This window comes from Lonchura striata, chromosome 2 (genome assembly GCF_046129695.1).
Source record: "Lonchura striata isolate bLonStr1 chromosome 2, bLonStr1.mat, whole genome shotgun sequence".
Classification (NCBI taxonomy): domain Eukaryota; kingdom Metazoa; phylum Chordata; class Aves; order Passeriformes; family Estrildidae; genus Lonchura; species Lonchura striata.
In genome coordinates, this window is record NC_134604.1 from 87933920 (window position 1) to 87957643 (window position 23724).

The 23724-nt window shown below is 38.6% G+C and overlaps 1 protein-coding gene across 1 annotated transcript; it reads left to right on the forward strand.

Annotated features, from left to right (window-relative positions):
* The first annotated feature begins 3121 nt into the window (after positions 1 to 3121).
* Positions 3122 to 22813, forward strand: IL18R1 (interleukin 18 receptor 1). The gene is made up of 14 exons (XM_021538734.3): positions 3122 to 3298; positions 4359 to 4414; positions 4604 to 4770; positions 5666 to 5750; positions 7256 to 7374; positions 8413 to 8653; positions 13286 to 13463; positions 14373 to 14526; positions 15028 to 15090; positions 17261 to 17417; positions 17596 to 17729; positions 18565 to 18726; positions 20230 to 20388; positions 22049 to 22813. Exons 4-14 carry the CDS (start codon positions 5743 to 5745, stop codon positions 22447 to 22449), a joined length of 1776 nt encoding a protein of 591 aa, XP_021394409.2. The 5' UTR covers positions 3122 to 3298; positions 4359 to 4414; positions 4604 to 4770; positions 5666 to 5742; the 3' UTR covers positions 22450 to 22813.
* Positions 22814 to 23724: the final 911 nt, after the last annotated feature.

A 23724-nucleotide genomic window follows, 5' to 3' on the forward strand; every position in this document is an offset into this window, starting at 1 on the left:
TAAAAATTAAAATTGGCCTTTTGTACTCACAAGTCCGCCTTCATGGAATAACAGAATTATAGTCTGCCTTAGCCCCCTCCTCCCCCCAGAAAGTATTCTTTCAACATAGAAATAAATAAACATAGAAAGAATAACATAGGAATAAACATAGAAATCTTATAGAAGATTCAGTTTGGATGTTTTAAGCTTAAACTAAACAGCACCAAGGCAATTTTGTAGCTGAATTATATTGTCCACAAAGAGTTTTAACCTTCTTTAGTTTCTCCCCCATGCTTCTGTGGTTTTGGCACCTCAAGGGACTCTGGAGAGCAGATTTGCTTTCACTTCCTAATAGAGCAGAGTCATCCTGCCCTCCCGTGGGTGAGCAGGCACTCAGAGATTCTGACCAGCTAGAAATCCTTTAGGGTTGAGATTCGATGTTCCTACAGCTCATATGGTTGTGAAGCCCAAGAGACTTACCACTTAAAGGAAGGTTTTAGAAGTTTTTGAGAGTTTTCGTAGAAAGCTGTTATTTGTTATGCAACATTAATATCTTAGAGCATTGGATAAGGCCTGTTTGAAAGATGATGTGTAAAATTGATAGTATAATAAATTGAATGTACCTTATATTAAATTGAATGTTCCTTACTCTTTAAAGGGTTGAAAAACTACAGCTGTTGTTTTAGACACAAATCATGCATATCCAGCTGTGTTTCAGACAGTGGGAAGACACTGGATACTGTATATCTTGTGGTGAGCAAGGTCCTTGACACAATCTCTGCTAGACAGGCAGATCCAAAAAAGTGATCAGAAAAACAGTGGGACCTGTGGGAATAAGAGGTTGTGAGCAGCATACAAACCTCAGCTCACAGCTAATTGCTAGAGGCATCCCTCAGGGAGTGATATCGGTACCAAGAATGTTTAGCATCCTTACTGATGACCTTGACAATGGGACAGACTGCACAACGAATGAATTTTCAGACAAAATCAAACTGGGGAGGGATAGGTGACCCACTGGAGCACAGGGCTGCTCTTTTGGACAGAAATTGGCTGAAGAAATGGACTGATGGGAAACCCTCAATGTTCAATCCAAGGCATGTGCTAGGTGCTGTATCTGAGATGGAACAAATCCATTCAGCAACGCAGCCTGGAGGTCAATTTAATGCAAAATAGCTTTGCAGAAATAGACTGGATGTCCTGGTTGACACTAAAGTGAACACAATTCATCAGTGTGTCCTTGTGACTCGGGTGACCAACGGCAGTCTGCACCTTACTAATGAGAATGTACTTGTGGAAAGTGATTATTCCCCTGGATGCAGCATTTGTGGGACCATCCCTGGGGCACTATGTCAAGTTTTGGACTCTTCAGTACAAGTGAGGAGGTACTGATATACTGAAGTCCAGGGGAAGACCACCAAGAGCACAAATCATACAGGGAGAGGACATGAGGCCCTGTTTCTGCCTACAATAATCTAATGAAAAGACAGAGAGAATGAATGGAACCAGACTCTTCTCAAATAAGCCCAGAGATGGGACAAAAAAGTAACTGGGACTAATTAGAACATAGGAAATTTATATTACATACTAGGAAAAAAAATTCACCATATGCATGTTCCAAAACTGGAACAGGTGCCCAGAGAAGTTGTGGAATCCCCATCCTTGTTAATGTTCAGGGCTCATTGTTTGCACCCTGAAGAGGGGCTGCACCTGAGGACTCCCAGAGGTCTCTCCAACCTAAATTATCCTGTGATGCTGTGATGTGGAGGAATGTTTGAAAGTGTCCAACTTCTGTATTTTAAAATTTCTGAGAAATGTATGAGGCTCTAACATGATCAGTTTGTAACCTGCTTTTTTGACATCAGAGGAAGATAATGCTGAAAAACTATTGAACATGACTTAACGTGCTAAGAATTAATATAACTTGTGTATAGAGATAATAGATGTAGCTTAAGAAGAACTATTGCCACATAAAAGCAAATGGGTTTAAACTGTGGTTACCTGAGCTGGATGTGTTGCAATTTATGATGGAAATAGTTTCAGTTTTTAAGTTAGCACCTCTATATAGTTTATGTTGAATGGAAAGGAAGATGTGAAAAACTGTGTGAAATAACTGGTTTTCTTTAACTGATTCTCAACTGGTCAGGTTGTCAGAGCTTCATTCAAAAATCTGCTTTCCAATCTTAGTGCAAACTTTCATGTTCATAGTGACATTTTCAAAATTAAAATCTAAACAGTAGCTATTTTTAGTCAAGTTACATATCTATTACCAGACTATAACTTATCCATTAAAATTGTATTAGTTTGAGACTAAAAAGTGTAAGGTTTATTCTCCTTTCACATATGTTCATGTACCACACAGCTAGTTATGACATTAGTTGAAAGGATCAATTGAACAGAGCACATTCTGCAATGCAGATTAAAGTTCAAAAACTTGAGAATATTTTAAAAGAATATGAAAGCAAATAAATGTGAGAAAAGCTCATGGAAAATATTGCTGTAAAAGACTGAGTCAAAAAAAGAAGTTTCCAAACTGTCACTATGAAGACTGTCTATGAAAGCAAAAAGCTGATGACATTTTACTTTACCATTTTATTTGCTGGCTGCTAAATAGTTTTCAGAGTACCACAGTTCCAATATATCAACATCTGGCTAACAAGCAAACTCAACTAATGGTATGATGGCTTCTTTAGAAGTTAATCCATACACTCACTTTGCAGCAATGGAACTACAAAATATTTCATGTCTTGAAAATTTCCATTATTCTCCCCTTGGAAGCACAGAAAAAAATATCATTGAAATGGGGACATTTTTCATAAAACCAGTGTGGAATCTTATCTTTTGCTGCCTTATCTCTTTTTTTCTGCACACCATAGTTTGGCGGGATTTTTTTTTTTTTTTTTTTTGGTGTGTGTGTGTGTGTCTGTGTGTTTTTTGAGGTCTTTGCAGAATACCAGCCTTTCAGTGTTAGCTCTTTGCACGTCCTCATTCGCAAACCAGGCAGCGATGTGGGGAGGAAGCTGTAGCAGAAGTAAAACTTCGTATACTCAGCACACTCCTTGGAAATGAGTCCTACAATGTGCGTTGAGCAGAAAAGCGGAGGAAGAGGCGTTTCGGCTAAAGACGACGGAAGACATCACCTCCTCACGCCTTTTCTTCCCCGAAAGGATGTGAGGCGGAAGAGGCGCACACACTCCACGCCCCTCCGCCTGCTGAAAAAGCCGAGCATCCCTCGCAGTGCTGGCGGGGCAGCTCTGGGTGTCCGGGGACCCCTCGCCAGCCGGGCAGCTCCGCCCCGCTCCGCCCGCCGCGCTGCAGCCAGGTGGGGCAGGGCGGGGGGCAGCGGGACGGGAGCGCCGCGGCTGGGCACGGACACCTCCTGCTGCCCTCGCTCGGAGGAGCCGAGCCCTGCCCCGCTCAGGGCATCCCGGCGGTGTGCGGGGGCCTCTCGCTGGCCGGAGACCTCTCCAGGGCACCCTGCCCTTCCCCAGCCCTGCCCATCCCCAGCCCTGCCCATTCCCAGCCCTGCCCTTCCCCAGCCCTGCCCATCCCCATCCCTGCCCTTCCCCAGCCCTGCCCATCCCCATCCCTGCCCTTCCCCAGCCCTGCCCATCCCCATCCCTGCCCTTCCCCAGCCCTGCCCTGCCCTTCCCCAGCCTTGCCCGTCCCCAGTCCTGACCATCCCCAGCCCTGCCCTTCCCCAGCCTTGCCCTTCCCCAGCCCTGCCCGTCCCCAGCCCTGCCCGTCCCCAGCCCTGCCCTTCCCCAGCCCTGCCCTGCCCTTCCCCAGCCCTGCCCGTCCCCAGCCCTGCCCATCCCCATCCCTGCCCTTCCCCAGCCTTGCCCGTCCCCAGCCCTGACCGTCCCCAGCCCTGCCCGTCCCCAGCCCTGCCCTTCCCCAGCCCTGCCCTGCCCTTCCCCAGCCCTGCCCGTCCCCAGCCTTGCCCTTCCCCAGCCCTGCCCATCCCCATCCCTGCCCAACCCCAGCCTTGCCCTTCCCCAGCCCTGCCCATCCCCATCCCTGCCCAACCCCAGCCCTGCCCTTCCCCAGCCCTGCCCATTCCCAGGCCAGCCCTTCCCTTCCCCAGCCCTGCCCATCCCCAGCCTTGCCCTTCCCCAGCCCTGCCCATCCCCATCCCTGCCCAACCCCAGCCCTTCCCTTCCCCAGCCCTGCCCATCCCCAGCCCTCCCTCCCTCTCCCACCCAGCCGCGCTTCCCTGTCCGTGCACTGCCCGGCGCTCTCAGAGTCACCTCTCTTGGACACCTCTGTCCAGGGCCCACGCTGTACTTTTTCCTTATTGCCCAGCTGGCATAAACAGCTTAGCCCTGAAAACAGTTTATTTCAACATACAGCCCTTGTTGCCGTCTCCACGCTGTCCGCAGCTCTTTTCCTCGCGCCTGGGTGGCTTTGGAAGAGGATGGGCTCTGTCAGCACTGCTGTAAGTGGTAGGAGCAAAAGATTATGCCTAAAACATTTGGGTATCAGCTCTCAAATGCCTCATTTGGAAAAAAAAAATTAATATCAATGACTTGCTATTAACTTTTCATTAATGTTAGCAGAAATTAATTTCTCACATTTCCCTTTTCTGTTTTCCTTCCTGCAATCAACAGTTCTTTTTCTTTTTCAGAAGGTTTTTCAAGCTGAAATATCTATGTATTGACTCACTTGCTGAGAGAGAAAACTCTCTGTTTCAGTGAGGAATGAGATTCAGAAGAGTTGTAAGTTCAAATTGCAACCCTCTGGAGTTTGGAAGGCTCCCTCTCCACTCACTTTCCACCTGGCAAGATTTGACTAGTAAGTAAACAGCTTTTTCTTTGAAATTAAGACAGATTTTCATTTTTACCAAGAAACTGCAATCCGGGCAGAATGGTGCTTGGATCTAGGATGGTTAAGACAACTGTTTGTTAAATATTTTTGTTTTCTTCATCAATGCTGCACAAATTATGGCGCTGTGTGGTAATATTGAAAAAAACTTAAATTCTGTAAGAAGCATTTTTAAAGAGGAAAGACTAGTGCTTTCCTTCTTTGACCTCAAAATGATGTTTATAACAGTCTCATGTTCAGAAGAATCTGTTGTGGGGGTTTTTTGTTTGTTTTTTTTTAAAGGAAGTCACAGCCCTTCAGGACCAAATTGAATTTTCCAAAAGTGTTGATCAAAATTGAGGATCAATCACTTTTATGTATCAGCCCAATTTCTGGTGATTCTAGAAAGTGGGGAATAATTTTAATGGTGCATGATTTTCTAATGCATGAGACATTGGTAATGCGCTTTACAGAATTTAAAATTTGGTTTTGTTTGAAGTTTTTGTTGGTTTCACAGTGGCAAACCATTTTTAAGAATCATATTTCATTATTAAAACCCCATCAGTGGTTTTAAACATGTATAAAACATTTAAAAAATGCTTAAAGCTGTTGTCACTTTGAACCTTATAGACAACTTATAATTTAATCAATTTTCATTGAATCTGTCATTTCCCTCTACTGCCTTAGCATTCTGTCCATTAATATTTCTGTACTCCTTTATTAGGAAGAGAATCTTTGCTTTTACTTTAAAATAAGTCTCAATTTTTTTCTGAAGATTAAAAATTTTATTCTGTTTATCGAAGATTCTTTCTGGATTAACTGGCTTTCACTAAAAGCACTTTTCTTTTTTTTCACATTTTTCTCCCCTCCTAACTTTGCATTGAAGATTACTCAAACTGCATGGCTCAAATGTTTTAGCCTACAGTAGAACAATTTCAGACAAATTGATCGTGTTCAACAGCAATGAGAGGGTAAGATTAAGGTCTTGTGTCTTGATTTTTAGTAGTCATGAATCCCAAACTTGGTCATTACTAAGTCACTTCCATTATATCATGTGCATTCATCCAACCTTCCACTGTGTGCTGATGTGATATACCAAAAACAGAAGTGGATTTAGAATTAAAGATCTGGTGTTAAATGATTCTATCTTTATGTGGTGGACCATAGTCTTGTCTAAAGGCTGTATTTCTTCTGAATGTGATAGGAAAGAAAAGCAAAGCAAAATTCAAGAAATTAAGGAGAGAGGTCCTTCTTTCCTTATGAAATGTATGCATTTGAATTTCCATGTGTAATAAGGAACTGAAATTTTGTGTTGCAGTATTCAGTGTCCAGATTCTCTTAGCTTTCTAAATCTGGATCTGCCTACCAGGCCATCTAAAAAAGGGATGTGAAACACTTCCTTCATCTTGCAGTGCTTTAAGGGATGATGGCACACTTCTAAAGAAATGAGAAGAAAGGTAAGAGAGGGGGGCAGCTACCCACTTTGGTGTCCTGGAATACTGCTGGAATTGCAGTAGCCACCTGCCTCCAGACTTTTCAGGTCAAAGGAACTTTCTGACTCCAGATCTTAGGGCAGCCTAAGGTTTACCCAATAAAAAAGAAATTGATTGCTAATGAGATTTTTTTGGGCAGATCTCAGATCTCTGAAATACATCTGATGTGTGTTTGTCTCATCTATCCATTCATGTTTGGGTCACACTAAGCAAGGTTATCTGTTTTGGACTCAGGGGTTGAACTGAGCTGATTGTGTATCTCACCTGTCTGTTTTGCAATCAAAACAGAGGCCGAGTCTCAGGAGTAGCTCTGTCTTTGACTGTGAGTTAACCTGCTGTTCTGAGGAACCTCAGAATATGCTCCAAGCCAGTCTTACTTAGCGGTGTTTTTCACTTGCCTTTGAAATAGTTGACTACACATGAAACAACTGAATATAGGCTGCTTCTTGTCCTCCCCCTCAGAGGGAATGTTAGAATTGCCCCTACAGACCAAATTGTGAAAGAAATGACATGTCCCATTGCTTTCCAACAGGCTCAAAGTTAGCCATCAACATATCCAGTCTATAACATTGTGCTGTTCTCATTGAAGGCAAGGGAAGTTTCCACTGGCTGTTTCTACAAGGTCCAGTCTTGCAAAGTTTATTCTCTTTGTGGAGAAAAAAAAAAAACACTGTCCTGTCCTTTGGTAGGTATCTGCTGGCTCAGGATTTGAGTGCTCTTGTAATATTTCAAAATGCATCCATGAAATAAGAAAATGAAACAAGCAAATCCTGAGGTGCTTTCTGAATTTGAAATGAAATTGCAAAGAAAAAAATCTAGATGCATTACCTGATGTATGAAAATAGCTCTTATGATAAAAATATATAGCTTCCCATTTGGAAAGCCCTCTTCAGCAGCAGGCAATAGTTACACTGCTCACATGCTCAAAGGAATCTGTTTCACTGGACTTGTGGTGAGCTGTGAATCTTGTGGTTTTTTTGTAGACTTTCAGACAAGCAGGAGCAATTCAGTTTCATATTTTTTTGGAGAAGAAGTGAGAAGCAACTCAAGAAAATGACTCTGATGTTTTTTTTTGTCATATTGATCATGGAATCAGCCACTGGTAAGTAAAAGTCTTCAATTCAATAATAGAACATTCAAAATATGTGCCAGCTTCTTGACAGTTGCTTGCAGTAGGAAAAGTTTTGTTTTTTGCAGCCAAGAACAAAATCTTAAAGGTTTGGCAATTACAGCCCAGCTCCAGACTTGGGAAATTTGGTCCTAAACACTGAAATTAGGAAATGAAAAAGCAAGGATGCTACCTGGAGAAACCTGATAATATTGTATGTGACCATAACCATATGAAGAGACATAGCAAGCAAGAGAAAGAGCCTGCTTCTTTTTGTGCCATTCAGAAGTGTGGTCACAAGTGTGGTAGTTGCTAAACAACAATGATCTCCGAGAACCTCAGGAGAAAGAGAGACTGAAGGCTGATTTTATTTTTGACTCTTAATCCTCGATCATGGTCCCTTTTCCATACTTTTAATAACTTCTGTATTCAAAAGTAAATTGGGGAAATTTGTTTGGAAAGGCAGACTTGAAGACTAAATTTTACACACATAATCTCATTCCAAGGCAGTTGTCCAAAGATATCTGAAGTTTTTCAGAAATGTATCTACATAATGATTCTCTTTTAATTAAAGAAGATAAGGAAATGCAAATGTTAATTTATAGGATCTGCTTTTATCTCAAACATATTTGTCAAGTGAAACCATATGTGAGGAATTTCTTCTTTCTCTTCCATTTGTGGCAGTTGCTTTACTGTAGAGTGTGGCCAGATTCTGCCCTTTGAGCCAATGTGATTCTGACACTGTGGAACTCATGTGAAAGAATTCTAGAGATAGGGAAATGTCTTTTTATTTTCAGTCCTTCATTTTCCTTCTGGTGTTGCTTTGGTAAGATAAAATAAAGGCTTGGAAAAGGCTGAGTTTTTAGTAAATATTGCAGGAATAAATAAATAAATGCTGCCAAACCATTTTGATAAAAGAAGTCTTTTTATAAAATATAATCAGCACAGCAAATCACTTTTAAGTCAGGCTAATGCAATTTTCTGAAATAAGTACTTGGCTTCCTAATATATCTTTTTCCCCTTTCTCTGAAGAGAAACTGTGTCCCCTTCGTGCCTCCATTGATGTTCTAGAAGGGGAATATTATTTTCTTTGCTATCTTGAGTCAAGGCAAGAACATTTTCAGGAAGAAGCATACGCAATAAACTGGTACAAAGAAAGTGCTGGAAAGCAGCAGTTGATAAAGGATACACACAGAATTGTTTCACAATTGAATTTTCTGGAGTTTTGGCCAGCTGAACTCAGTGACTCTGGGAATTACTCTGTCATTCACAGGTGCGTACACAACACAATGGGTAAATGTCTTGCCTGTGCACATGTCTATGATGAAGATAATTTCTTTGTCTTGTTTTCTATAGCTAGTGGCATCCATATAATAGGGGCTTAAGGAACTGCTCTAACTGCAGTGTCATTTCCCACTTCATTTCACAGTAACTATCAAGGTAGACTTGTAATATTTATAAATATCTATAAGGTGTTTCAGCCTTTTAAATGTTCTGTGAATTTTTTGATAAGGCAGGTAGCATTTTTGCTGGCTTGTGATTAATTACCTAAGAAAAATTAGTGTCAGGCCACCCTTCCATTCACTGTCAAAAAAAAGGAAACATTTGCTTGTCTTCTTCCCCAGAGTTGTTCTTGCTTGCTGTGTTGTGTGGATCTCATGCTATGAGGCTTGCCAAATCATCAAAGTGTATAGTAAAGATTAAACATAGCATAGCTGAACTCTGTTTGCTGTGCAAACCTTTGCCTGCATGGAGCCATTCAAAGAGCAAATTAAATAATTGGATTTGATTTCTTACTGCTGTAGAACACCATGGGTTAAAAGGAGAGACAAGGACAAGCCCTCATTATTTGGTGTCAGTCTTCATTGGAACACCTTGAAAGGTACTAAATCAAAGGTTTGCTGCATGGAGTTCTTATGACTAACTTGCACTAAACCCATAATTCAGCATTTACAGTTGAAGCAATGATTAATTTGAAGCAGATCACCTTGCATGTAATGATTTATGCTGTTCTCCAAGTAATATTTTTAAGGTTCTACCCAGGTTTATAAAGCATATGGGACTATGGATACTGAAAATGCTCTCCACGTTTTTCTAGAAATACCTCAGACTCAAGTTTGATAACTTACAGTTCTAAGACAGACTTCAGTTGTTAACTTCCAAGTCAACTTGGAAGCTGAAAACATATTTATGTTTTCATATATCATTACTGTTATCTTCTTACTGATATTATTTTAAAAAGTACTGATTCATGGTATATGAAATGCAAAATATTTTTAATTGTAGGGTAAATATTGAGAAAAATTTTATTCATCTATGTTAAATTCAAGAGGATTTTCTTTAGGGATGATGAATATGGTAGTTTGTCCAGTTTGTTGTGCTGTTTTGTTGTGTTGATCAGTTTTCTGTATGGTCACTTCACAAAGAAGCTATTAAATCTAAAATCTCACTCCAGTGCCACCTAATGAGTGTTGAAAAATGCGGACTGACTAATTTTGGGATGGGGAAAGCTAGGTGGAGATCATACCTGAATTGCCAGGCTACTGAAGGAGACTGCCATAACGAGTCTAAAATACAGGGCAAAAGAGAAGAGAGCTGTGATAAACTCAGCCTTAATTCATGATCATTGTGGATTTCTGATTACTTTAAGGACTTGGTGTAATAACAGTAAAGCCAGAGTAAATCACAAGAATTCTACAAAATTACTATGAAAAAGTGTACATCTCAAAACTGAAGGAAACAGCCTTACATACAGAAGAAGGAGATGACAAGAGAAGAAGTGAAGTAAAACTATTACAATGAAGTTTGTTAAAATGAGTAATTGTTGGAAAACACTAAAATGTCAGAATCCTTTATGAAATTACTTGATTTACTCATTTGCTTAAGAGAGAAACTAAAAAAAAAAAGTTTTGATTACATCAAAACATTCATTTGGAATTGAGAGTTTTGATTTTCTCCTTTATTATCTTTTCTTCTAGAGATATGTTACCTTGTTACCTGCTACATTTTAAAAATCAGTTTTGAAAGAAAGTATTTTTGAGGAAAAAAAAGTCCTTTTTTTTTTTTTAGTTTTTAAATTTCTTTCTGCTAGACCCATATGACACTGGCACTCATTTTCTGTTAGGATCAGAATGATGCCAGAATCTTGCAGTCCTCCTCTGGGAACTCTTCACAGGTCTCACTGCTGGAACAATAGGCATAAGGGGATTTTTTAAAATGGGATTTTTATGGGATCTTGGGCTTAGTTTATATGATGGTTCTTACTGTTGGCAGGCATATTAAATGCGGTACATTTTAGGAAATACAGATATAATTTCAAAAACTTTTTTTTTGCAGAGCCAGAGGACTTTTAGAAGTTTCTGTAGGGAGCAGTTGTGGGCTGTTGTAGACTACTGACCTTGTTTAAGATTTAATATGAATGAATCAAGTGGAATTATTTTAATTTATGAGTGTTTATAGTAGGTTAAAAGTTTTACTTTTGAAAGAAGATATGCTAAGTATATTTTTATTTATCTTTTTAATTTTCAACTATTTATAGATAGGTATTTGTAAGCTATATGGGAAATAATTTTCAGAATACTTATAACTGTTTAGGCAGTTTCAGGGAACAATGTGAGAATTACATATACTGCAGATTTTCAAGAAAAGAAGACAACATGTTGACAGATTTTGCAAACTAATTAAATGTAGGATTTTTTTTTTCTGATGTGTTGCAATGACAATATCCAAGAAGCAAGTGGTGAAAGTGATGTTTTTATGATATTTTAACCACATTTTTTTTTGCTTAAAGAGGAACCAGAAGTTTTACAGTTAAACCAGATGTGTCCTGCTGAGACACCCATAGCTGAAGTGTGCATATATGTGTGTTGACATGCTCATGTGTGTTTGTTACTACACTAGACTTAGGATACAAATTCAGGAATCAATGGACATCACCTATAGGCCTGAATGTGTCCATCTTCAGCAACATCCTTGAAAGTAAAAATTGTACTTATAATAAGTGTGGTAAGCAGCAAGAACTGTGTCACAGGTCTTTGGAAAAATTTGTAATTTGAATGATTTTTTTTGTAGCCTGTATCCTGTTGTTGTCAAAGAGAAAAACAGAATACAAAAAAGCGGGTCATTGGATTGCTCTATTTTGGTAACCTTGAAACTGTGAGAACTTAGAGGTTCCTTAAAAAGCAAAAGACTACAGAGAACCACAATAAACACACGATAAATTTTAAAATCCAAATATTGCTCAATTTTTCAATATGTTTAAAACAACTGAAAGATGTGGCAACACATATAAAGTTAATACTGCAATTTGGAAAGCAGAGTGACAGTTTCTACAGAAGATTGCAATATTGAGATAACACTGGCTTATTGCAGAAAAATAGCTAAGGGATTACTTAGATTTGGCTGTGTATCCAGTAAGCTTGGTTTATATTATCTAAGGTCTTTCACTTCCCTGTATCATCTTCTGAGTCAAGCTGGATTTTGTTGTTCTTTCTTGGTGGGTTTGTTGAGGGGGAGATTGAAAAGCTGTTTAACCAGAAATGGTTTTGTTCCCAACAAAATATCACTGAAGACTCTCCAACAAGTGAAAACCAGGTTAAAAATATATAACAATTCAGACACTAGCAGTTTAAAAAATACAACTAAATGTTTTGTGTGTGTGTGTGTTGAAAACCATGCTATATGACAGACAACTAGAAATTATGTACAAAAAATTAATTTTTATTTGCATGTATGGTATGGTTTTAATACTTTCCAGGGACATTCTCTTTGCCAGATTTTGGCTCATCAGGTAGAATATCTTGATCCAGTTCAAGTGGTTTCCCCAAACAGGATCACAGAAGAAAGCCTCTGTGGAGTAACAGTGCTGGGGAGAACATGTGGCTTTATGGACCCTTTTCTTTCATCTGCTGAATCTAGAGAGTAAAATAATTTGCATTTCATGGCTAGATCTGTAATTAATTCTCTAACAGTATTCAGATTAGTAGATGATGTCTAAAGAAACACACAGACTCAGTGGAATTAATTGGAATTAATGGTTATGTCCACACCTGAATTTATCTTGGTTACTGTAAGGGAGGGAGAAGACTTTCTGGGTCACAGGTGATTTTATCCTAAACAAAATATATAAAATAGGTTGTATAAACTGCACTGTGACAGAGTGACTTCTGACTGTGGTCCCACTGCTGACTGTGATTAGTAGCTCTGATTTAAATGTGTAAATAAGATGTTGAAGAAAAGGTGAGAAGAGCTCCACCCAACATGAATACTCACATGAGCTCGTCTCTGATGGAAAAGCCTTGGTAAGGCTTTTCCTGTTTGTGACAGCATAGTTAGTCGATTTACCAAAACCACTATATGTTTTTAAAGAGTCAACTACAACTAGGAGTCATGAACATCTCAAGTGGGTAGACAACCTGTGTAGCTTAAGAAAGGGCTACAATGCAAAGAGGGTAAGCATAAATACATTTGTTTGGGGAGCTTAAAAAGCAGAAAAGAAAGAATCCAAGACTTGGTCTAAATTCATCCTTAAAATGATGTCCTAATAGCTCTTCTGAATCTTGTACACTCAAAAGACATGTCAAGAATGTGTTTAAGCTGATGTACTCACCAGGGATGCATCCTTGTTCAGGTCAATATAGCATATATTGTCATATTCCATAGATATAATTGTATTGTCAAATGTTTTGTAATTGTGCATTTATTTTAGGTAATCTGCTTGGTTAAAGGAAATTATGCTTATTTGGGAGTGGGAAAGTGATAAAGGGAAATAAAAATAAATGGGTCACTGTAGATGTACCTTTAACCTAACAGATGTATTTAGAATTTATTTTTATTTTGTAACTCACCAAGCTGCATTATTTTTAGAAAGCTCCTAAAACTGATTTTGCTATATTTTTTTTCTTAGTAATGGAAAACAAAATTTCACAATTCAAAAGTGGACATTGAATGTACTTGAAAGAAATAAAAGCAGCTGTTTCAATGAAAATCATTTAACTACAGAAATTAAAAGTGCTGGAACTGGTCATTCACTGAGATGCAGCGAATTGTCTGTCTATGAAAATGACAGCATAACATGGTATAAGGTAATTACTGAAACAGTATCACTCCACTCCACTCATTGGCTGTAAAAACAAATGATTACAGGGAAATATTAATTGCAAACAAATTTTTAGAAGGATCTACAAACATTGTAAAGCCTTAATTTCTCATGAGATTAGGGAGTAAAACTTTAGACAGATACAAAAAACAAAGCTTTTGTCTGCTTTCCAATTTGTAAAAAAAAAAATATACCTGTTTCAGAATTATTAAACTAGTAGTTTGGAATGATAAAATATCTGATGTGCATGCCTGTTTGCTGATTTTGGCAGCAGCTGGTTTAGCCAGCTGCTACTTTGCTGATACAGATATTGTACTGATGCTAATTGAGATGCCAAGATTTTTATTTTACAGTTGGCATGTACTTATAAAGTAATTGCAAACTTTTCAATTTTGCTGTTTCTGAACAGTTTTTAAATGTGTAACAGATCCAGTTCTGTTCATTTTTGGTAAATCATCTCTTTGGGGTGTGCTCCTTATTCCTCTCAGGTCTCCTGGTTGGAGTAACAGATCCTCTTCACCCCAAGATCCATCAGTTTCAGGAAGGGATTTTGACTGATTTATACAGGCATCTGGAGTAGCCTAGCAAGAATGAGCTACAGCCCTGTTGTTTTGTCTTTTGGGGCCTGGGAGGATGGGACCATTGATGGATAGGGCCACAGATTGTTATGTTTTCCTCAATTGCAGTGTTCTCAGCTTCTAATGGGTTAAATGTTCAAATGTTGCATATAAGTGACCATGAGTGAAAATTGGGCCGGCACCTCTTTTGGGTCAGACACATGTCATTGAGATAGTGAAAAGGTGATGGTGACACTTCATTTAAAAAAACTTGATTTCTTTAATGTTTTGAATGCATGTTTGCTGCAGAATAGTATTTTCTGATTTTATTGATGCAGGACTGTAAGAATTATGAACATGAAACGGAGAGGGAACTAAATTTTAGAACCTTAACAGTACAAAACTCTGGGATATATACATGTAAAATTTTAATCAGTCATGAAGGAATGGTATACCACAGCACAAATACAATTAAACTTGTAGTAGAAGAAGGTAAGAAAGCTTTCTAAAATTTTGAAGCATAATTTTTGGTTCATTTTACTTAGGAGATTTTTAATTGCAGTTCTTCTTTGATAAATATATACCAGGGTGACCAAGTCTGGTAATCTGAACCACTTCAGAATAATTGGAGAAGTAAAAAAGCAGAAGTTAAGATGAAATATTACCAATTTTGGAAAATGTATTTAGTATGTTTTCCCTGCAGATTTTTTTTCTTTTTTGTCAAAATAGCTGCTCTAAGTCATACAAACTTAAATTTTACTCTGTGTGTGTGTGTATATATATATATATATATATATATATATATATATATATATATGTGAAAAAAATTCAAAAAGACATACTGGGTTTTAAGCTACTCAGTAACACCAGAATCCAGATATTAGTCTGTGAATTTAATGGAATGTTTGTGATTAATTTTATATATTGAGCAAGTATATGACTTCTACTGTGGAAGAATGTAAGTGAGGTATTAGTTCAATACTTTTATTTTAGATGCACCGGAGGCTTTCACTTTGGAGATAGTTGGACGACATGAAGTGATTGAAACAGAAATAGGTATGAAATTAATACAGAAATCTTTGAGGTAACAACTCTACCTACATGCTTTTGTTCTGATTTCTTTTTGGTTGATGGTCTGGATAAGTATAATTAAACTAATTGTCTGTGCATCATCCTATATGTGGTCTAGCCTCACATCTGGTAATATTTTGCCTAGTGATTGATACACACGTGCACTAAATGTACCCTTTCACAGAGGCAGAGGCTGAAGTTTCTGCTACAACCTGCAAGAGAAGGTTGTGGTGGTGATAAAACATCTCTCCATGGCTTTATTTTGTAGAGAGAAAACGCCATGAAGCAATGTGTAAAAGATGTATGGTTTACTCAGTGAACAGCAGTAATGAGTAATCCCACTGATACCTGATGTGGTTGAGAATGTTATTCTTCAGGGAAATGAGGAGTGTGAGGTGTGACAGTCCTGGCACTGTGTGCATGTATATCTGTACTGTCAAGAGATCTTATCTGTGCTTCTAGCTGGAAGTAGGTTAGATAAAATGACCTGCAGGTTTCTCACAGTCTTGGACAGGATATTGTGATTGAGGCTGTAATTAATATTTTAAAACAGAAATTTACCAGACTTTTTCATGTCCTCTTCCCTCCCCTTGCCTGGGGGCTTCTCTCTCTTCTGGTTACCTAATTCTTCCTTTCAAAGTCTTGCTCTGTGTGGCTCATACCTGTATCTCATTTACTAATCTAGGACCTCAGATGCTAATTTTCCTTCCTTCCTACCAATACTGCTTGGTAAATTATTTTCCTAATCCCATTATGCCTGACACCTTTCAACCTCCCAAATGCCCTTCCTGCACATTTCCTCCTCGTTACTGTGCTTGTCCCAGCACTTAGAAGTTAGCAGGGTTTGGCATCAAATGCTTACAATCTACCTGTCTTCCATCCTTTACCTGCCTTGATAAGATCATTTGATAAGGCCATTGAACTCCCTGCTAAGTGATGAGATCTGGGGAGACTGAAGGGAATGCAGAATGAGCCAGGTCCATGATCTTTAAAACCTATCATTGCTTAGGATGGTGTTCTATGATATTTGCCTCCAAATAGCTGTTGTGTGTGGTGGAAATGCTAGAGTTGCAAGGCAAATGATACTAGGTTAGGTCTGTGCAGCTCCAATTTGGATTTCTAAGATCTGAATCTGTGATGGACAGTTTTTCAGCTGGATCTTGCTTTGAAGGTTCTAGAAGTATCTGATGAGTCTTGAGAAATCAGCTTCATGTGCTCTTAGATAATTGCTGGGTAGGCCTTGCTTACTGGAAAGTATTTGTGCATGATGGTCTGAAGAAGGGCTAACACACATTTTTCCTGGCTTAATAAAGAGCATTCTGGATGTATTCCCTGGTAATGATACTGCAATAGCTTAGAAACTGTGGTTGCAGCTAACTTCAGGTCAAGCTTCCCATGACAGTTTTGAAAATCTCACACTCCAGAGCTGTAGTCTTCTGCCCTTATTTTTTCCAAGTGCAGAGTTGTCTTTTTAGTTTTGCAATTTCTTCAAACTACTGGAACTTTGTGGGGTGGTTCCTATCAGTTACACTTAGTGCTTTGAAATAGGACAAGTAGCTGACTGAGTAAATGACTTGTTCATGTATTCAGGAATTTCCAGTTGTAATACTGAGATAATTTATTCTGTGCATGTTCATCAGGGGCTTTGGTTTTGTTGAGTAATCATATAGTTTCCCTATTATAATTAGTTGCTTGTAATTCCCCTTACCAGTTACTTACTTTTACCTGGTCCTGGAGCACTGGTGATAGGTTTTCCTCTTCTGTTCTCAGCCTGCAGAACTGTTTTATAGAATCAGTCTGATTTATAGAATCAGTCTGGTTTATAGAATCATAGAATATCTCAAGTAGGAGGCCATAAGGATCATCAGCTCCAATTCCCTTTAGTTCTCTAAAGCCTGAAATTTTCAGGTCTATTTAAACCCACCTGGTTGTGACAATTTATCTGAAAGAGTGGATGACTGTCACTCTTCAGCAGTGCATGATTGCTGAGGTCACCACCAGTGCAGGTGTAACAAGACATTGAGCAGGGGCTACAAAATTCAGCAAGGAGCACAGCTTATAGGACACATTTCCTGGAAAGCTGACACTTCACTGCACTGTGTACACGAATCCTACTTCTCACTAAATCTTCCCATGTTATACTTTTTTTTTGTAGGTAAAGAAGAGATATTCAATTGCACAGGTTCCTTGGGTTATTATATGCAAGAAGATGCCAGCCTCTACTGGTTAATTAACCAAACATTTCCGGAACAATGCACAGGTATCCCTGAGAATGAACCTTCAATATGTGAAGAAGAACTCAAAAAAATACAGTAAGTTTCCTGAAAATGCTGTATTTAGTATGTGATAATGTCCTACGCTTTGTGGAACTGCAAATTCACTAAAAACCACAGTCTGAGGGTTTTCTCTATAACTTTTCCTCAAAATCTGCCTCTCAGGGGTTGTGGGTTTCTGTACAGATAGTGTTGCTAACACCATTCCTTGTTGCAGGTTGGGAAACAAGTTCTATATCACAAGGCTACTACGGATTAAAAAAGTAAGAGATGAGGACATGCATCATAATTTCACCTGTGTGCTGCAAGCTGATGAAACCACACAGATAAAAATAGTAAAATTGAAGAAAGGTATGACATAATCTAGAAATAATTTATTAATCAGCCTTCTCAACCCTGAGGGCATTTCAAAACACCACTCCAAATACTGTCTGCTTAGAAAGGTCCTCACACATCTAGCGCTGGACCTAACGATCCCTGGGTGATTCCTCCTGCTCACAGACAGGGACAGGAGTGCAAAGCAAAAGAAATACAGACTACAATGAGCATGTCTTGAGAATATCTTCACAAAGATTTAAGTGTTAAAAATCTGTATTTGGAACTAAAATCCTCAAGGATTGTTATTATTATTATTGTTATTATTATTATTAATAATAATAACAACAACAACAACAAAACAACAATAATAATAATAATAATAATAGTAGTAGTAGTAATGAAGAAAGGCCTTAAAGAGACTAGAGAAAACAAAAAGCAAAAGTATCTTGGCCAAAGAGATTAAATAGGACATTAAGGACTTATGGATGGGACTGAGAGAGAGGTGAAAGGTAGATAATAAGAGGAAATAAAAAAACCTGAAGAAAGCTCTCCACAAAATTGAGTGACCATCATTTGGGGATGCTGTACATCTATGAGGATCTGTAATACCAGTCTTGATCTCACAATCTCTGCACACACATAAATGAACTGTATGTGATTGCGTCCAAGATTGTTTCTCCTGTTTTTTACAGTAAAACATGTTTTGTAGTTTATCTTAGGACCAGTGCTTGAAGCATTATCAGGAAAGGATTCCCATCAACACTGTGATTTTTTTGAAGTGATTTTTATCATTAGTATTTGATACAGTAATCTTGTCATACAATACTCTTTTTTTAAGGCTGTATTTTGCTTTTTTCCTCTTTTACAGGGAAGATTCAAGACTTGCCAGTGCACGTATTTACTACTGGAATGGTCCTTGCTCTGCTATTTTCATTTGTTGCTGTAGCTGTGGTGTTTGTGTTTGTGATGTTTAGGGTTGACTTCATTCTGTTTTACAGAGATATATGCAGGAGAGATGATACTGCTGAAGGTATGTCTTTGCTAATGCTGACACTGAAATAAGTATATTGATGAAGAATATTTTCTGGCAGGCTCTATGAAGTAATCAGCTTTGATGAAGACAAAAAAATTATCTTAAATCTGGGAGCAGTGTGAGAAGAAACAAAGAATATATAAAAGAGAACTTGATGGTCAGGGGCTAATTTGTGCTTGTTGTATATGTGTGGCAATGACAACAGATAAACACAGTGAAGAAGCTGTTTCTGGAGCAGGCAGTGGAAGGAATGTGGTTGGATGCTGTTCAGATGAGCTCTGTTCTGCTATATTCTTCATCACAAAAGTTGATAAGGACATTTTCAGATGGGCAGGCTGCCACAAGTTTGTTTTCACCTCACTGATGCCCTTCAGTAGGGTGAAGCTTAAAATGTTTCCTTGACTGTAGAGGCCATTGCATGTTTATAAATGCACTTAAGCATGAGTGGGAGTGCACATCATCAGGCAGCAGCTCTGTGGCCTTCACAACAAGCAAATCCAACAACTATTTTAGGAATTATTTTTAGGGATTATTTTTATAAAAATTGTGGTATAAACTTGCTGTATACATAGGCCTGATTTTCTTGGCCTTCCTTTGTCTCTAAATCAGCTTGAATATAACTTGAATGAACTGCAGTTGTTGGAGATTTTTTGGTAATGGGTGGATGTCATTTATGCCTGGCAATGTTATTACATATTTGTTGATATCAGTTACCACAGTGACTTTCACTCAGTAAGAATCTCTGAGAACCTGAACTATACTGCCCTACAGGAGCTGCCTCTTGGGGAGTAGGAAATCCATTGGCTAGTATCCAGGTGTGGGGTTTCATGGAGTTTACTTTATACTTTCTCTTATAAACTACATGCAGTAAAGTATTCAGAAAGGGAAGAAAATTAGGGCAGTTTAAGAAACAAAGCCATGTGTTCTGGTGTATCAACCTTGATAGTTGCTCTGTGGCAGTGTGGTGGACCTGGCCTCTGGACTGGTCTTTGATTTTCTGTTTGTAAATTAGTGCTCCAACCATGACCAGACATAGCATAGTCTCATAACAAAAATAATTAACTGGTTTGTTCTCTCTCTTGCTGGTACCCATTCCACTTGATACTCTTTGTACACACAGTGTACAATAAATGTTGAAATCTGCAGTATCGCTTAAATAACAATTTTTTCAGGCTACAGACACATTTTTTGCTTCCCTTCATATCTTGATTTTCACAGATGTGTCACTAATTGGTTAAATTAATCTGATTTTATTTTAAAAGCACCTTAATGTAGAAAGAAAATATTTTCAAGTATTTTTCAAGTGAAATCAGAATCTTTTTTATCAACCTTAAAATTTTTCAGGACATTTTTTGAATCTGATGAAAAGTGTTTGAAGACTCTTCAGATTCTTCAGAAGAAAAATCAGGGATTTCTTGATGTTTTACCATCGAGACACTAAGTTTGAAAACCAGAATGGTGAATCAGATACTGGATTTCTAATGGTTGATTTATTTTCAGATGGAAAAGAATATGATGCATTTGTGTCGTATCTGAAAGACTGTGTTTCTCCTACTGAAGAAGAGAGAGAATTTGCTTTGAAGATATTGCCCATGATATTAGAAGAAAAATTTGGGTACAAGTTATGTATATTTGAGAGGGATGTATTCCCTGGAGGAGGTAAGTGTATTGAATATTCTTGTCATTAAATAGGCTCATTGTTTTTACACAAAGGTAGAAGTCTATAATTAGAAGGAATTCTGTCACATGTTGTGCATTGAAAGGTTATATTTTTCATTTAATCTGGACTGTGTGCATGCAAAGTTTGGTTGCAAACATTTCACATGTTTTATAGTTATATGTACGAATTCATATACACTTACATACACTGCACACATAAATCACTAATTAGAAAGAATCAAGATGAAAATATCAAAGAGCAAGCATCAAGAAGGTTTAGGTGAGGACACAGAAGATATCAGATATTTCCCACTAATAGTGCTTTTGCTCTGCTTTTGCTGAGAGCCAATGAATGAACTCACATTTATTGCACAGAGCAGCTGATGACTCTGGTACTAGTTATTCTTAGGTAACTTTTATATTTGCCATATCTTCAGTGTGATGGTTGAAACCATTTTCTGAATGAAACAGGTGCCATAAAAAAATAGAAATAAAAAATGAAATTTTGTTTGGCCTATGGATGTATCTGGCATCTGCCTTTTGCTTGAATAAAAGGTACTTTGAATTTCTGTTTAGTCCAAGGATACAGCTGAGGAATAAAATTTCATTGTTCAAACCACAGAACAGTAAGATCAGTTAGATTCCTTCATTAAGCAGGATTTTGTCTCTTTATATCTATTCCTGAAAAAAATTTTCTAACCTGAAAGGAGCCACAGCTCTTCCAAGCCCTTTTTTATTACCTATTCTCTTTCTTTAAGTATTAAAAAATTGTTTACTGAAGTTTGCAGTCTGATTCTTCCAATAGTTTTAGCTTATTTCCTTTTCTCTGGTCTGATCCATTGTGAACATGTAAAATAGAATATTTCCTTCTTTGCAGAGGAGGCTTTGGTGTTGTAATACCCTTGTCAGCCTCCAGAAAACTGGGGGTAACTCAGTTTGCTCTTCATTAGGTTAGTTCTTCAGTTTGCTTTGCCTTTCTCTACAAGTCATGTTTTGTAGATCTCTGGTTTGTGGAGACTTTGTCCCATGGTGTTTAAACAAGCACTGGAAGCTGTGCATGAAAATTCAATTTGGTGATATTAAATGGTGATATTTAAAGGGTATCACTATTCACTTTCATTCATCAATTTTCATACCAAAAGTCATCAATCTAAAACACAGTTGGAACTCCTTCTGTCATCACATGCTGGTCTCAGCCCTGGATTATTGGAAATAGATTTAGGTGTTTGGTGTCATAAAGGAAGGTGTAACCCCAAGGTTACAGAATTCTTGGAGAGAAGTTGCTGTTTGTGCCTTTCTGTGGAATCACTCCAATGGTATCTATTAGGAAAGGGCAAAGAGATGTCTGGTTGGGGGAAAGTTAATTTTGCTGTTGCCTTCTGTCCATGTGACTACTGCCAGACAGCAGTCTGGGGTAGATGGAGATTATAAGTAGGTTTATGTCTGCTCTAGAGAACCAACTTTGACCATACATGACTTACTTTTCAGAGACTCCTAATTTTTGATAATTTTGATTAATCTCTTCATAAGGACAGGATGCTTACATGCTGTGACTTTATAAGAGGGACATTTTTGGTGCATATGTGTATTTAAAAGATAAGTTGATTCAGTCCCTATCCTTTCCATTTAATATAACAATAAATTTATCTTTAATTTGCAGCGTTTGTTGATGATATCCATTCATTCATTGATAAAAGCAGAAGATTAATTATTATACTGAGCCAGAACTACGTTTCTGACAGAGCCATATATGAACTTGAGAGTGGACTGCATAAAGCTCTAGTTGAAAGAAAAACTAAGATCATATTAATTGAATATATGCCTATAAGTGACTACAATTTCTTGCCAGAATCACTGTCACTTTTGCCATCAAAGAGGATGGTGAAATGGAAAAAAGATAAATCTCTTCCCATGAATTCCAGATTTTGGAAGAACCTTCGGTACCTGATGCCAGCAAAGCCTATCAAAACAAAGACCAAAGGGCACCATAGTAATCTTGACTTAGGCTCAGAAGCTTCTCAACCCTGGACTGAGGGCTCTGACTTTAATGCAGTCATATAACAATTCTGGAGACAGACGATGTACCAGAAAACTGTGTGTTTTGCTAACTAATAGAACTAATTAACTAATATTTTGAGAAATAGTTGATTAAGAGGCCAGCTCTGAGGTCTGAGAAGAATACAGAAGTTACTGCAGTGGCCAGGATGATGTTAATCCCAACTGATAAATCCTATCCCAGAGGTTTCCTCAGCAATCTGCAGAAGGTGCAGAAGTTTCATTCTGCTTAGGACTTACCACATGGCATAAAGCATGATGAAAAACATTTTTATTTCATGATTTTCAGTGATGTAGAATGATACTATTTTTACTTCCATATACTTTTTAGACCCTTCAATAAATAAATCAGTTCTTGCAATCTCTTATTATTTAGATGTGGAGTTGTGTGATTTATATGTTTTACTATTTCTGTATTATGTATTGGTTTGTTCCTGTACACCCCTATTACCACTTGGTTTGTTCCCTGTTTTCCCACCTGGTCCTCCCTTCCCGCCTTTCCAGTACTTCTCCATCATCCTAAAAGTGCTAAGTCATCCCCCTGTCTCCTCCCAGGTGCCTTGTCTGTCACTCGGTGTTCCTTCCCCTCCATCCAGAAGCTTCTGCTCAGGGCACCGAGTGATTGGACGAGGGCCTGGGGCCCGTCCCATATCCTTCCCCCATTGGACCAGGTCAGATCACCCCATCCCGGAGCCACTCCCTTCCCCTTTCCCCATTGGTTAATGGATACCCCTCCCTAAAGGTTTATAACCCGGTGTCAGACCCCTCTCGGGGTTCCAGTTGGCTGGCACCGTTCCTGTGCACTTGGCCCCGTTGGCCTCGAATAAACTTGGACTTGGCCCCCAGCTGGATCCGCCCTTTCTCGCCAGCGCTACCCAGGGACCCACAAAGGCACCCTCCAAACCCTATCAAGGAGCAGCGGGGGGTGCCTCCACTGCCCACTCTCGCCCCAGGAGAAGAGCTAGCCGGGGCTGAGAGAGCAGGGATCTGGGGCGGGAGCGCGGCATTTAGATGCTCCTTGTTTTGTATTTTGGTATTTTCTAAGGACTGTAAGAAGACGCACACAACTCCTGCCTTGAAGAGCTTGGCATGCACACTTTGGGCAACATCAAGTAGGAAAAAACCCAAGCCAACAGAGAAAAGAGAGGTTAGAAAAAGTAGGGCAGTTTTTTTCAATGCTTCAACAGTATTTACTACTGAATTGTACATAGTCTATGACTGAAAATCATTTGAAGGAATGGTAAAGACTGTTTACATCGTATTTCACTGAGAAGATTACAA